The following is a 14721-nucleotide window of genomic DNA, read 5'->3' as shown; positions in this document are numbered from 1 at the left end:
TATCACTCTTTTACTCTTATCTCTTATACTCGTCAGCTTCATATACTTTATACTTTGTGGTAAAATAGCAATAAAATGTGCTTAACCGTTTCCTAAGTAGGAAAAAAATTGGAATTTAATTTTATCCCTATTATAAATTATTCTTATTGTGTATCTTTATTACCCTTTTTGTTTAAGAACTTCCGAATAACCATAACATATGTTATATTCACATCAAAGTGGGAGTTGGTCCATTACATATCTTAATCTGATTCACGTGCTTAAAACGAAATTCAATCCAGAATTCTTTTTACAATGGAATAATGAGCACAAATTGCGCACTGCAAACAATAAATTAATTAATAAATGTTACAAAATTCCTGAATTTTTGTGTATTTTTAAAAAGGATTCATAAAACACAGTTTAATGGTGAATGTTAAAGAGCTTAAAAACCCCTAATACTAGTAAGAGAAATCAGGGGGAGGGAATAATTAGGAACAAATTTAAATAAAATACAAAAGCTTTTTCAACCATTTCTACATCAGGCTGAAATTAAGCGCTGAAGTTTGTATGAATTGTTGGATATTGCTGATTTGTATACCTTTTGTCATTTAATCAACTCTTATACCTAACTTTTTAAACTGAAAGTTTTTATTGAGATTTTCTGTAACTATTGAATGAATTTTATCTTCATAGGTTATTAATCTATATTCACACATCTAATAATATATAATTATTCGGATGTCGGGAATAACGTGCTACGCCGGTTTTAGAGGGAATGAACTAAATTTAAGCTATTAAATGCTAGTTGGTTCTAGACACCACGTACACAGACATTTTACATTTAAGTCAGATTTGTCAGAATCCCAAACCCAATAAATTATTTTATCTTGTTAATGTATCAAATAGAAGTTGTAAATAAATATTTCTGAAATTATCATTACAACTTTCAAAATCTCCTTAACAAAAACTTACAGTTTAAAATGTTAAGTATAAGGGTTGATTAAACGCCAAAAGGTACACAAATCAGCGAGTACCCAACATTTCATTAATACTTCATTAATATTTAAGTAATTCTACTGCATTAATTTTCATTAATAAGTTATTTTTTAGAATTTATTAGATGTCACAGACCCCTATGCTGGCCACTTCATTCATAATATTTTTTTGTTATAATTATGATAAATCACATATACGTACATGCATGTTAAAGTAGAAAAAGGCAAAGTTAGAGTCCGCTACTGTCTTGAATTCGTCTTACCGAAATATTCGTGAGTACAAATAACACACAGTTATAACAAGTAGATTATTCAACAATATTTACTCACTTCTCAATTGTAATTTTAATTTAGTCCCCCTAATTTTACTTATAGTAAAATACTGGAATAATTAGCTATCCTAAAAATATGCATATCTTATTTATTTTATATTACATATATACAACATTGTGGGATGAATACCTAGATTGAGAATGTAATTGAAGAAAACTATATTATTTGCGATAAAGCAAGATAATTATAAACGTTTGACTACTTCATAAAATAACAATTACTTTAATCGAAGAATGAACTTAAACCGACGATTTTTATTTAAAAATAAAAATAAATAAATAAAATAAACAAAATCATTGATGTATGTTGGTGTAAGTTTTTTTTTTAAAAAAGGTTTTGAATTTTTTAGCCTCATATTTTTTTATGTTTTTTATAACGTTTTTCTTTTTAACCTGTAATTAATAGTTTGATTATTATAAATAACTAGATATTACAGTCAATCTACAGTGCTGCTTGAACATATATTTTGTAGACGAAAATGGCCAGCATAAGGGTCTGTGACATCTAATAAATTCTAAAAAATAACTTATTAATGAAAATTAATGCAGTAGTATTACTTAAATATTAATGAAGTATTAATGAAATGTTGGGTACTCGCTGATTTGTGTACCTTTTGGCGTTTAATCAACTCTTATACTTAACATTTTAAACTGTAAGTTTTTGTTAAGGAGATTTTTGTACCTTTTGGATAGATTTTCCTTTTTGTCTATTTGGAATGTTACATATCTGCTTTACAGATTTTTTTAAAATTTGGAATAAGCAATTCTATCATCGGAACCATAACTACCACTGGAGCGATTTTTTTTAAGATTGATTATAGTTGCGGTCCCCCAAACCATCCTCAATAACAATTTTTTTGAAAAAGCGTTTGGAATAATATAGGAAGGTATTTGTACGTAAATAGCAAAATTAAACTACGATTTCAGTACTTCCTTTTAAGAGGAGTAAGAAAAATAAATTGCGATTGCAGTACTTCTCCCTAAAAGGCAAAGAGGCAAAGATTTTTTAATCGACAATTCATTGATTTAAATCGGTTCACTCATTGATAATTTAAACGATTGCAGTACTTCCTCTTAGTAGGTGCAAGAGCATGATAGCACTTCACAGCAACGTAGAGGAGCTTTAACCACTTATTCGAGCTGAATTTTATCAAAATCGGACTAAGCGTTATTAAAACTGTCCGGTAGGACAGTTGTATAATTAAAACTGTCCGGTAGGACAGTTGTATAATTAAAACTGTCCGGTAGGACAGTTGTATAAGGGTTGATCATCAAAAACTGCACGAAAAAGCGTAACGTTGAAAAACACCCAACTTTGACAATTTTTTTCTCTTTTTCTATAAAAGATAAAATTCCCGAATTTTTTTTATAATATAGGGCAAATCCTCCTTTACATCAGTAATTTTTTCCTAATTACATAGATCTGATAGATTTCTAGAAAAAAGTTGCCGAAAATGAGCAAAAACGGCATTTTCAAAAATTGTTCTTGTTCTTGTTCTTGTTCTTGTTGTTGTTGTTGTTGATGTTGTTGTTGTTGTTGTTGTTGTTGTTCTTGTTGTTACCTTTTTTGTAAACAACGTAGCGCTTAAACGCGCGAACCGATTTTCATGAGTGACGTGTCATTCGATTCGGACTTTTATGTAGATGTGCCTTTTGGGGGTCTCGATGCTATACATCGAATGGGAGAGGAGTTAGCCCCCTTTATGTAAGGCCCCCTCCAAAATTATTATCATTAATTACTCTGTAAATCTTAGCCCGATTTTGATAAAATTTGGTAGGATGACAGGGTTAGGGCTCCCCTACGTAACATTAAAGCGACGATCTGCTCTTACACTTGTTAAGGGGAAGTATAGCAATCGTTACAAATTATCGAAACGTGAACCGATTTTCATGAATGAAGTATCATTCGAATCGAAATTTTGTACAGATTTGCACTTTAAAAGTCTCGACGCTGTGCCTCATAAGGAGGGGAGTTTGCCCCACCCAAGTAAGGCCCTTTCTAAAACTATTATTACCAATATTTTTATAACGCTTAGTCCGATTTTGATAAAATTCTGCCCGAATAAGTGGTTAAAGCTCCTCTACGTGGCTGTGAAGTGCCATCATGCTCTTACACCTACTAAGAGGAAGTACTGCAATCGTTAAAATTTTCAATGAGTGAACCGATTTTCATCAATGAATTGTAGTTCGATTCAAAATCTTTGCCTCTTTGCCTTTTAGAGAGAAGTACTGTAATCGCAGTTTATTTTTCTTACTCCTCTTAAAGGGAAGTACTGAAATCGCAGTTTAATTTTGCTATTTACGTACAAATTACCTTCCTATTTTATTCAAAACGCTTTCTCAAAAAAATTGTTATTGAGGATGGTTTGGGGACCGCAACTATAATCATTTTTTAAAAAGATCTCTCCAGTGGTAGTAACTCCGACTTAACACCTTTTCAGGTTATAATGATAGAATTGCTTATTACAAAAACTTACAGTTTAAAATGTTAAGTATAAGGGTTGATCTAAAAAATATTAATTAATATTAATGCAGTAAAAGTACTTAAATATTAATGAAAAATTAATGAAATGTTGGGTGCTTGCTGATTTGTGTACCTTTTGGCGTTTAATCAACCCTTATACTTAACATTTTAAACTGTAAGTTTTTGTTAAAGAGATTTTTGTACCTTTTGGATGGATTTTCCTTTTTGTCTATTTTGCTAAGTTACATATCTGCTTTACAGATTTTTTTTTAAATTTGGAATAAGCATTTCTATCATTATAACCTGAAAAGGTGTATTCGGGCTGAATTTTATCAAAATCGGACTAAGCGTTATAGAAATACTGGTAATAATAGTTTTAGAAAGGGCCTTATTTGGGTGGGGCGAACTCCCCTCCTTATGAGGCACAACGTCCAGACTTTTAAAGTGCAAATCTGTACAAAATTTCGATTCGAATGACACTTCATTCATGAAAATCGGTTCACTTGTCGATAATTAGAAACGATTGCTATACTTTCCCTTAACAAGTGTAAGAGCTGATCGCCGCTTTAATGTTACTTAGGGGAGCCCTAACTCTATCATCCTACCAAATTTTATCAAAATCGGGCCAAGATTTACAGAGTAATTAGTAATAACAATTTTGAAGGGGGCTTACATAAAGGGGGCTAACTCCTCCCCCATTTGATGTACAGCGTCGTGACCCCCAAAAGGCACATCTACATAACATTCCGAATCGAATGACACCTCATTCATGAAAATCGGTTCACGCGTTTAGGCACTACGTTGTTTACAAAAAAGGTAACAACAACAACAAGAACTACAACAACAAGAACAACAACAACAACGGCATTTTCTGAAAATGCCGTTTTGGCCTATTTTCAGCAACGTATTTCTCGAAATCTATTAGATCTGGGTGGTTGCAAAAAAATTACAGGTATAAAGGAGGGTTTGCTCTTTATTTTAAAGAAAATTTGGGAGTCTAAGTTGGGTGTTTTTCAACGTTACGCTTTTTCGTGCATTTTTTGACGATCAACCCTTATACAACTGTCCTACCGGACAGTTTTAATAATCAATACAACTTTTCTCAGAAAATTCTCAGAAAACCTCCTTAAGTCAATTCTGTAAAGTTCACTTCCAGTTTACACATTATCTTTACATTTGGGATAAGTTAAACTTACAATGTAACTTGATATTACGTTGGTGGTGAAACTGTAACTCCCTCTGAAGAGATATTTTAAAAGGATGCATACTCTACTCCTCAATGTACTCTAAAAATTCTTCGAAAAACGTTTGGGATAAAAGTGGACGGGATTTTCTGGGTAAGTAGCACCATTATGATAACCTTGTATGAAAATTGCTAAAAGTTGGGGAAGAGTGCTTCCAAGATAGTGGAAAGAAGATGCAGGCTTGGAGAAAAATTATTAAATATGGTATTAAGTTAGTGAGAAGCAGTTGATTCCCACGCAAATATGATGGTGTCGAATCCAGCCGCTGGCCTTAGATTTTCTCATGCTAGGAGCATCTAACAGCTAACGGTCTGGAAATGACAGTGTAGTCTGTAACGAAAGAACACTATCTGAAGGCCGGTAGGGCAATGGAAAAAGCCCCGAGCGCCAATGACCTCAGATGTTGACGGCCCTAAATTAAAAAAAAACAACAACAATCGAGGAAGGCTCACATGTGAGCCTAACTCCTTTCCCTTAGGATATACGGCATCTAGTCCCCTAAAATAACATCTACAAATACATCAAATCAAATCACTACTCATTCATTAAAATCGTTTACAAAAAAAAGTACAATAACAACATCAACTCAATAAGTTTTGTTAACAGACAATTTTACAGCATAATTTTGACCTCGTTTCCCTCGAAAACTAATTGAACTGTGTTGTTGCGAAAACTTTCACTTATAAACGAGGCTACACCCTTTTAAAAATTTAGCAATTTTATTTTTTATAAAATTCTCCTGCCGAGTATAAATAAATCGTAACAGAGTATAAAAAATATTAATAATGAAAAAAGTTTAATAAATTCGCAACAGAACAGTACCTTTCATCCATCAGATTTTTGCAAATATAAGAACAACTCTCATTTCTTCCATGACTACGCTATTTTTATCTAATACTAATTCACAAATTAATAATAGTACAACACGCATTAATAATGAGAAAGAAAAATAAATGATGCAGAATAGTAATTAATAAATGTATCTTTAGAAAAATGATCTTTGAGAGGAATTTGTCGTGAATTTTCTAAAAAAAAAGATGACAGCTGATAGAAATTTACTTAGTGCTTCATGGATTTTTTTTTTAAATTCTAAGAAATTTCCACTTATTAGTTAGCGAATTAATGATATGTTAAATCTACTATTTGTGTGAATGTGAATAAAGATTGATTCTACAATCATTACTGTAGTTTGTTTAATTTCCTCTTAAAACTTCATAAAATCTGCCCTGTTAAATTTTGTTTGTTTACCAATAAAAAAAAAGAAAGAAAAACTGGGTAATTTGTCCTCAACAGTTTATTATAGAATTTCAAACTGTCCCTAACAATAATTTTATATAATATTCATTATTCACTACTTTCTTCTTTTTACTTCAAAACAACAAAACGCATGGAAGGTGCGTAAAACAGATGATTGATTCTAAATTAATTTAAATATACAATTCTGTGATTGTACATATAACTAACTTGTCCCTCTAGATGGAATACATCTAAAACGGATCATTTGAACTAATTAACAATTCCCTGTCTATTTTCGCTGGGATTATCAAGTACACTAAATCCGCGTTGGTTTTAAACTTAATCTCAAACGCTAAAAATACTGAATCGCTATTTGAACGCGCGTGCTCTCTTCCAGGTCGCTCTAAGAGGAGAATGCTCGGATTTCTTTTCAAAAAAATGAGGATTTCTCATTTTGAACATAGCTTTATAATTATTCCATTTTGCAAAGTTCATAAGCATCTTTTGAGGCTGGATATCGGTGGTTAGCCTGTCCTTAACGGAATACCAGAGAAAATATTTACTTGGGTCAACAATTTTATTTCAATATTCCTCTGATCGCCAGGAAAGTAATAAACTTAAAAAAAAGATAAAGATCATAATAGATCTTTTATATCTCTGCAAACTTCTTCACTCTTAAATAGACAATTTCTGCTACTCACATTAAATATCTCTTTTCATTCTACATAACCTTCCAATCCGTTCAATATTTTTTGCTGCAGTATATATAATTAAGTTCTCAATTTCCTTTAAGGAACGTACGTTTAGTCAACTATCGTGGATTGATTAGTTTAAAGTAGGCATTAAAAAAAAAAAAATTGATAAAGTTAAAAGTTAACTATTTCTTTAATTAGTCTCTGAAAAAATTTAGATTTTTGTATGTATAGTAAGTATGCTTCGCGTGATTACAAAGGAAAATCTCTCAAGAGTTACTAAAAAGAAGGCCACACATTAGTATGATAGAAAGACAGGGACTGAAGCAGTAATACAAAAAATAATGTGGTACCATATACAGTGAAAGTGCATTCAAACAGTAAGGTTTTGATTTCCAGCTCCAGAATGTGATCGCAATAAAGCATATCGGCCTTTGTCCGAACATTACAAAAAAGTTAGGAGATGTGGGGTTACAGAGGGAGAGGATTCACTAATTGCTGGAAACTTCCAGTGGTTCACACTAAACGTATGAAGAAAAACCTGAACCCAAAATGACAGTAGTGTTGCAGCCAGCTACTTATGTGTTACTACTACAAATGATTATGTAATTATAAATCATAGGAATGTTTTGATGCAGAAAATTTGTTGGGATTGATAGTAAATGTACTAAGTTAAACGTAATCACGTTAAAAAATCATAAGTTCCCGGGATAAACTGTGTTAATTCAATATCTTAAGTTAGAGAGATAGAATAGCTATGTGAGTTACCGCTCATGAATGAATTTTGTAAAATTTGTGTTGGTTCAGTTCAAACCGTTGAGAATGACAGGACAGAATGGTTCAATCCCTAGAAAAATAGATAAGATAGAGCCGTTCTCCAAAATTGTCATGGGCTTCGAGGAAACGCTTAATGTTCAGAGAAAAATTCAGGTTGATCGTGATGAATCCTAAAGGGAATCTTCAAGCAGCAGCTGCTTCTAGAGAGCAGTATGGTGCAAAACAAGGAACAACCCTACATCAATGGCTCTTTTAAGTTAATGCGTTAGAGGTATTCTGCCATGGTATGCCATGGTTGGGAAGGAGCAGCTATTGTCCTTAAAGAGGAGGCATATATCAAAGTCGGACCCCTGCGAGGTGTTCCTCTCTCTCTCTCAAAAAAAAAAAAGAACAAAAAAAGAGTTAATCTCAGGACGTTGCTCACTCAATTAGAAGTGTGATAAGTGGGCTCTGTACCAGTTTACGGTAAGCATGAAGCTGTCCACGAGCTCTTCATGGATGAAGCTTTGCCTAGTAACTTAAAACGATGGACCACGCCTTTTTTGGGGGTACGACATTCAAATTCAGGGACAAATCCACGAGAGACTAAAAGGAGGCAAAAGCGTTACTTAAGACTGGAGCGCTAACCCACTGGAGCCACACGAGGCACCTTATTATTCACAGGGCTGGAAAGCTTAAATAGGGCCTCTCAAGACGGTCCTTTCCTTAATGCCTGTCAGGAAATGAGAGAATTACGAGTGAGTGGTAGGGGGCTCAAGGCAAACAGGATTTCTCACAAGAGGCCAGTCATTCAAACCAATTAGTCTTCTTTTCTGCTGAAAATAATGTGGGGCTGTTAATAAGCAGTCAAAGGTGACGTTGAAAAGTCAAAGTTCTGAAGAATTTCCCATCCGATTAATCGCCAATATACCTAACATGCTGAAATTTGAACTTAATTTTAAATTTTTAATATTCCTAACACTTGGGAAATTTTTCATGTTGTTATTTTGGACTATTTTATAAACTCAAGAATAATTTATTTATATTTAAAATGCTTTTGAAAGGATTAGTCCATTTTTTAAGCATTACACTTCTCTCCGCTTCATATCTAGCAATAATTCATGAAAATATTCAAAATTCTTTTCGAATTTTGGGATTTTTTTTATAAAAGTTGCCTGCTCTCTCGGGAGTATATTTACTTTACTACTCATTAGGTACAGACAGTGAATAATGAAACTTTTAAGTTCGTATTCTTCTACAGCTATCTTGACTCAATAGTTTGCCGTTTCATTCCCTACATCGATAACAAGGTCTCTCCTCTTGTACATTAATCAAATCTATGATTTTTATAAAAACATTTTCTGTAATAATGATAATTAGTATTAATTACAGTGAGAAGTGGATTAAACTTTTTCTAGCGAAGCACTGGCACTCAGTCCGGTAAGATTGGACAGAATTGAATTTTGAAACCTAGGGCCACATTTAGGCAAAAAAAAGTTTTAAACATTGTCTCAGCAAATACTTTGCATTGTATGTATGTAAATTGAATAAAAGGGCAGTTCATTCTATTTCAAGTTCGCTAGCTTCTCATCAGAATGGCCTTTTAACAGTGTACTACCCTCCATAGAAAACTAGGTGAGTTCAATTTCTTAAATGCTAATAAGAAAAGTTATAGTCACATTACCTTCTTACTTCAGTATATCTAGCTGTTTCCATATATTTAATTACTTGTTATAGTTCTTCCTAAGAATAAAGATAACACTCTGATATATGCCTAATATATTTTCAGTTATTCTTAAGCTATTTAAAAATGATGATTCTTCAAGGCTGAACTAGTAGGAAAACTAAAAAATGCAATGTGGCTTAGTTCTGAAACAAAAAATGAATACATTCTTCTTATTTGAAGTAGTAATAATTATAAGCTGGAGATGGGGGGTATTTTTTAAAAATTTTTACAAACCTGTGAGAATTCCTAGTAAATCAATTAATCCTGATGCCAAACCGATAGTAAAGCTATTTAAATTTGCGAGGAATACAACAACTATGTTCTGGTAACACTTATTGGAATAAATAAACTAAATATACTATTAAAATGATTTATTTGCAATTCGAAATTAATTCAACAGTAAGTAAAATGTATTCCAAAGTTATAAAAATATGTTGAACAGTTCCTTTCTCTGTGAGTATTCTTTCTTGATTAAAAAACGTTTGTGTAACCATAATGTGGCGTCAGGTCAGTGTAGATGATAATAGACAAGATTAGGACACTGCTACAAGTAGATAACTTTTTCTAATACCAGCAACTTCAAAGATGCTTTGACAGCACAGTAACATTTTTAACAATTTATATTACATTAGGCACGGATGACAAACTTATTATTATTTTTAAAAAAGAATATATATTTTTACTTGAAAGGCATATTTACACACGATTTATATAAAGGCTCCAACTAAAATTCCTGTTATTAATGGAGACTTGTGTTCAAGGGATCCTTTGCACGAATTATGTAGATTCGTTATTCATAAGTAAAACTTTTGATCATGTTTGCAGGTCTCGTTTATAATCGTCTCTAGACGAAGCATTTACAGTTGACCTTCAGCAGATAAATAAGCAGAAGCTCTCAAAAAATTAATTGCTGAGACAACAGGAATAAACCAGTTGGGTTTATTCGTCTAAATGGATTACCCTTCTGCACACAGTAGGCAAGATAAATAAGTTTGGACAAAACATCTAGATCTGCTCTTAACGTGCAGAAACTTTGTGTAACTTTTATTTCTGCTTCTGGGATCCATCTTAATGTGAGTAATATTAGAAAAAATGGATACAGCGTATTTATTAGTGGATTTGACGATAAAGCCTTAAACAACTGTCCTTCCAGACAGTTTGAATAGTTTTGCTCATTTCGCAAATATTGAAATATTCCATTTCTGGATAAACAGTTCATAATACAGGAAGATGATACAACTGTTTGAGGGCACCTTTATGTTGAGTTGTGAGACAAAAAAAAAATTGCCGCTGGTGTGGATTTGGGCGTCAACTTAATAGGTGTGTAACAATGTGATTGCTGAGGGAAATAATTTTGCTATTTGTTGAAAAAATAATACACGAAGTAAAATTTCTCATCGATGAAGTGAATTGCGTGCCACAGATGTAATGGCTCAAGAACTCATTAATGGTAAGATTATGAATATTTAAATTGATGCAGTAGTTGATTTACCGTTCTTCCTCTTAAGTTAGAAAAAGAATTACAATTATTACAAAAGCTAATTGCCAGTTTACAGCACGAACATAAGCCAGTCCATTCCCTTCTTTTGCACCAGTATTAGATAGATAAGTCATATAAATGAATTTTGTTAGTTGAATTACAGAAACTTAACTATTTATAGCAATAGATCGGTCCAAAACTTTTATTAGAGAAGTTTTCCCAAACAATTTGTTTGAGGGTATTCTTGGGAGAGGAGGTGGATTTTTTCGCACAATTACGGCCAGATCCTTTGTACGAATCTCGCATGTAGCTACTTAAGTGTTGGTTGTTGGTCTAGTGGTCAAGAGGGTGATTTTGTAAGGGGAGATCACCAGTTACTACTTTGACTACGTTTTATTTGCCAAAAAAAATTGTTTGCACATACATGTAAAGTATGAGCTTTGGCCTCCGTTCATAACACCTAATTGGTAGTTGGACCTTAAGCCCCGCCTGAAAAAATAGGCGATTACATTACTTTACATTGAACATTGAACAATGTTTTCATTAATCGTTATAGAAGATATTAAAAACAAATAAGAATTCACTTTATTTTAGGAATTTTAACACATTCATCTCATTTAAATAATTTAGCAGTATTAATTTTTTTTTTTTTTTTGAATTTATTAGGTGTCAAACGCCCTTGTCAACTTTAATCAGTAAAATATTTTTTTCCAGTGAAGAATAGCAATCACTATTTAATTTAGATTGATTTAGATGCAGTAAGAAATAATGTAATGTCAAACTATTAATGGATACGGTTATTGATGAAACTATTAAATCCTGAAAAATAATTACTCTAAAAGAAAAAATCAAAACTACACTAACAAAATTATTTATTATTTTTTCTATCAAATTGAACAGCCAATTTTGAACATCAGTATAAAGCTAGAATCATCGATTTAAGTTCAGCCCTTGATTAAATTGATTGTTACCACACTAACAAGTAGCGAAGAGTTAAAAATCATAGTTAATTAATTATATTGATTATTACATATTAATATCAATTTCTTTTAATACATTCCTAATCTGATAATATATTTATAATTATACATGTAGTAATTTATGTATTTTTAAATTAATTTATGCCTAGGTCTCCCCGCAAATGTACATACATATGTAATGTGAAATCGATAAAGATAGGCCTGTTTTAAAAGTATGCAATTATTATTAATTTCTTTGATCATTTCATTGTAAAAGTTTACATTACATGTACTCTCTTAAAGAGAATTGTTTGTTTATTACCATTAAGGGATGAATTATTATTACAATTAGAAGAATGATTACAATTATTTAAGAAGCAGTAATAAATATATATATATTTTTTTTAAATTAAACTAGAAATAGCCACCATAAGGATCTGTGAATCTAATGAATTCAAAAAATATTATTAAAATAATGTTACTGTTGCAAAATAAAGAATTTTTTAAAAAAATGATGTAACATTTTTTAATAATATCTACGTTAAAAAGTTTCCAAATATAAAAATTATTTTTATTGTTTTTAATAGTTCTCTAAGGATTCATAAAAACATTATTGAATAGCAAATGTTGAAGTAGAAAAAGTATGGAGAAATGCAAAACGGAAATAGTATTAAGAGTGGTCAATTCAGAAAGATGGGGGAAACTAAATTCATAAACTTCACTTGTACGTTGTTATCTGGCTGAAATTGGAAGCTGAAATACGAATGAAAAGTTGGGTATTCACTGATTTGTGTACCTTTCATCGATTAATCAACCCTTAAACTTTGAAATTTTGTTAAGGAGTTTAATGTATCGTATGGATAGATTTTTCTTTTTGCTGTGTTGTAAAGAGTATTAAAACATCCCGATAAACGAATATACAGATATAGGAAATAATTAGGCTGATTCATGCTTGGTATAGAATAATAAGAATATTTACATTGAGAAAACTTAAGTAGAAATTGGTACCAAACCAAGTTGGTAGAAAGAAGATCCAGTAAAAGAGAAATTGTGCTAAAAGTTAAGAAAGGAGTGGTACCAAGTTAGTGGGCAGAAGATGTGCTGTGTTTTTAAAGTGTTAGTTATTGGGATAGTTCTAAATATTTATTTTATACAGACTGAGCTATAACTTTTATTTGAAATATTTTTCCAGAGAAATCCTAAAGCTGAGTGTTAGTGTCCTTTAGGCACCGATACCGATATCTAGGTCCTGTGAGTTTTTCAAATATGGCTCCTATGATTTGCTCAATCGCCGTAAGTACCTCATATAGGCAGAAATCTCTAACTTTTACTTTAATCATTTTACTAGGGAACTAAGTTAAGGTGTATTGGGATAGGATTTCCAGAAGTAATCACTGCAGTGAAATTTTCCGCTTTATAAACTGTAAGAAAAAGGTACTGTTAAAAGGTAATCTTAAATAAGAATTCAAATTTTCCAACTTGGAGAATGTACAATTATTACTTTGAAAACTGTAGAAAAAGTAAATCATGTGGGTGTTAACGCCAGATATATTTAATATATGTTTTAAAGTTTTATCTTGTTTTTATGATGGAGAAGTTTAAAAGTACGTGCTATGTACAACCACAGTTCAAATTTTAATTTACTCACCCAATTTGTTAAGAGTTGTTCAGTAAGTGCTGTTTTAAAGAATATTGAGCTCTTTCTGCGCAGAGTTGACTTTGGCAAACATTAAATTGATAACTAAATAAAAAATCTATATTATTAGCTGGAAATAAAAATTGACAAGAAGCAGTAACTTTGCAGAGTGCAGTGGAATTCTTGCTGTTTAGCGATTGCAAGTCTGTGGTCCACCAATATGTATATATATATATATATATACTATATATACATATATGTATATGTATATATTCTTTTGATGGCCTATATGTTGACCCCTCTGCTACACTCTGACCCAATAGTTTCATCCTTACAGCGCCCCTCTCCGACATGGTTAACTAATATACGCATGCCCAATTAAAATTTAATTTCATTAAAATTTTTCAACAAACGCAGTGCTGTGCGGACTTTTACAATAATATCTATTTATTGCAATATGTTTATGATGATAAAAAAATACTGCTAACAATCGTTTATTCCATTTTTTGTTTATCAGTATATGGAAAATAAATTAAAAAATAGTTTATTTTATCAATAATTTGGGATAATCTTCAATAATAGTTGCTATTAAATTAAATCTTTTCTATTATTTTGAAGTGGTTTTTGATAAGACTTTTGTTTTCTTGTACTTTTTGAATACAGATTGCAAAGATTTGCTGGGTAACTGAATTTTTTTCACATTAAAGTCAATACCTATTTTATTTTTCATTTATTTATTATCTTTTTTTTTTAAGAAGTCAGAAGTGGCACATTGAAAGTTCCACATTTGATTACAAAAACAAATTAATCAGGATATTGCTAAAAAATGAAGTTAAGATAGAGTAGAATTTAAGAAAAATGTAATTTTATTTTTCAACTCTTTTTGACACAAACATAAATTTAGCCACTTAGTCACAGCAAGTCTGACAAGGGTTGAACTGCAGCATGGATCCCTTAGATCCAGTGCATGCTGGAGGACGTTTTTGTAAGTTATTCGCTGCTAAAGTAGTTGAGAAACGGTACTATTTTATTTTCTGCTTTAATACTATTTCAGAAAAAAAGACGAATTTTCACATAAATATTGATCCGAATGTTTTCGATGAGATAGAAAAAAGGTTTGGTCAATAAAGCCCTAATCACCGAGGCACTAGAGGCCCGGGGGCAAAGCCCCCTGGAATAATCGTAGATTGGCAAGGTTATTGGAGGAGTATGGGGACGA

The 14721-nt window shown here is 31.6% G+C and overlaps 1 protein-coding gene across 1 annotated transcript in view; it reads right to left on the bottom strand.

The window, feature by feature from the left end:
- Positions 1–13694, bottom strand: part of Sam-S (S-adenosylmethionine Synthetase) — a 45377-nt gene extending 31683 nt beyond the window's left edge. Inside the window, exons 1-2 of the mRNA XM_074129857.1 lie at positions 13515–13694; positions 9386–9570 (exon numbers count right to left, since the gene is read on the bottom strand). Coding sequence (XP_073985958.1) covers positions 9386–9417 — 32 coding nt within the window. The 5' untranslated portion in view covers positions 9418–9570; positions 13515–13694. The remainder of the gene's footprint in view (positions 1–9385; positions 9571–13514) is intronic.
- Between the last annotated feature and the right edge of the window lie 1027 nt (positions 13695–14721).

Source organism: Rhodnius prolixus, unplaced genomic scaffold (genome assembly GCF_049639745.1).
Source record: "Rhodnius prolixus isolate KJV_2025 unplaced genomic scaffold, Rpr scaffold_15, whole genome shotgun sequence".
Taxonomy (NCBI): Eukaryota; Metazoa; Arthropoda; class Insecta; order Hemiptera; family Reduviidae; genus Rhodnius; species Rhodnius prolixus.
Note: the sequence above shows the minus strand (reverse complement) of the source record. Positions and strands in the feature narration are given on the sequence as shown.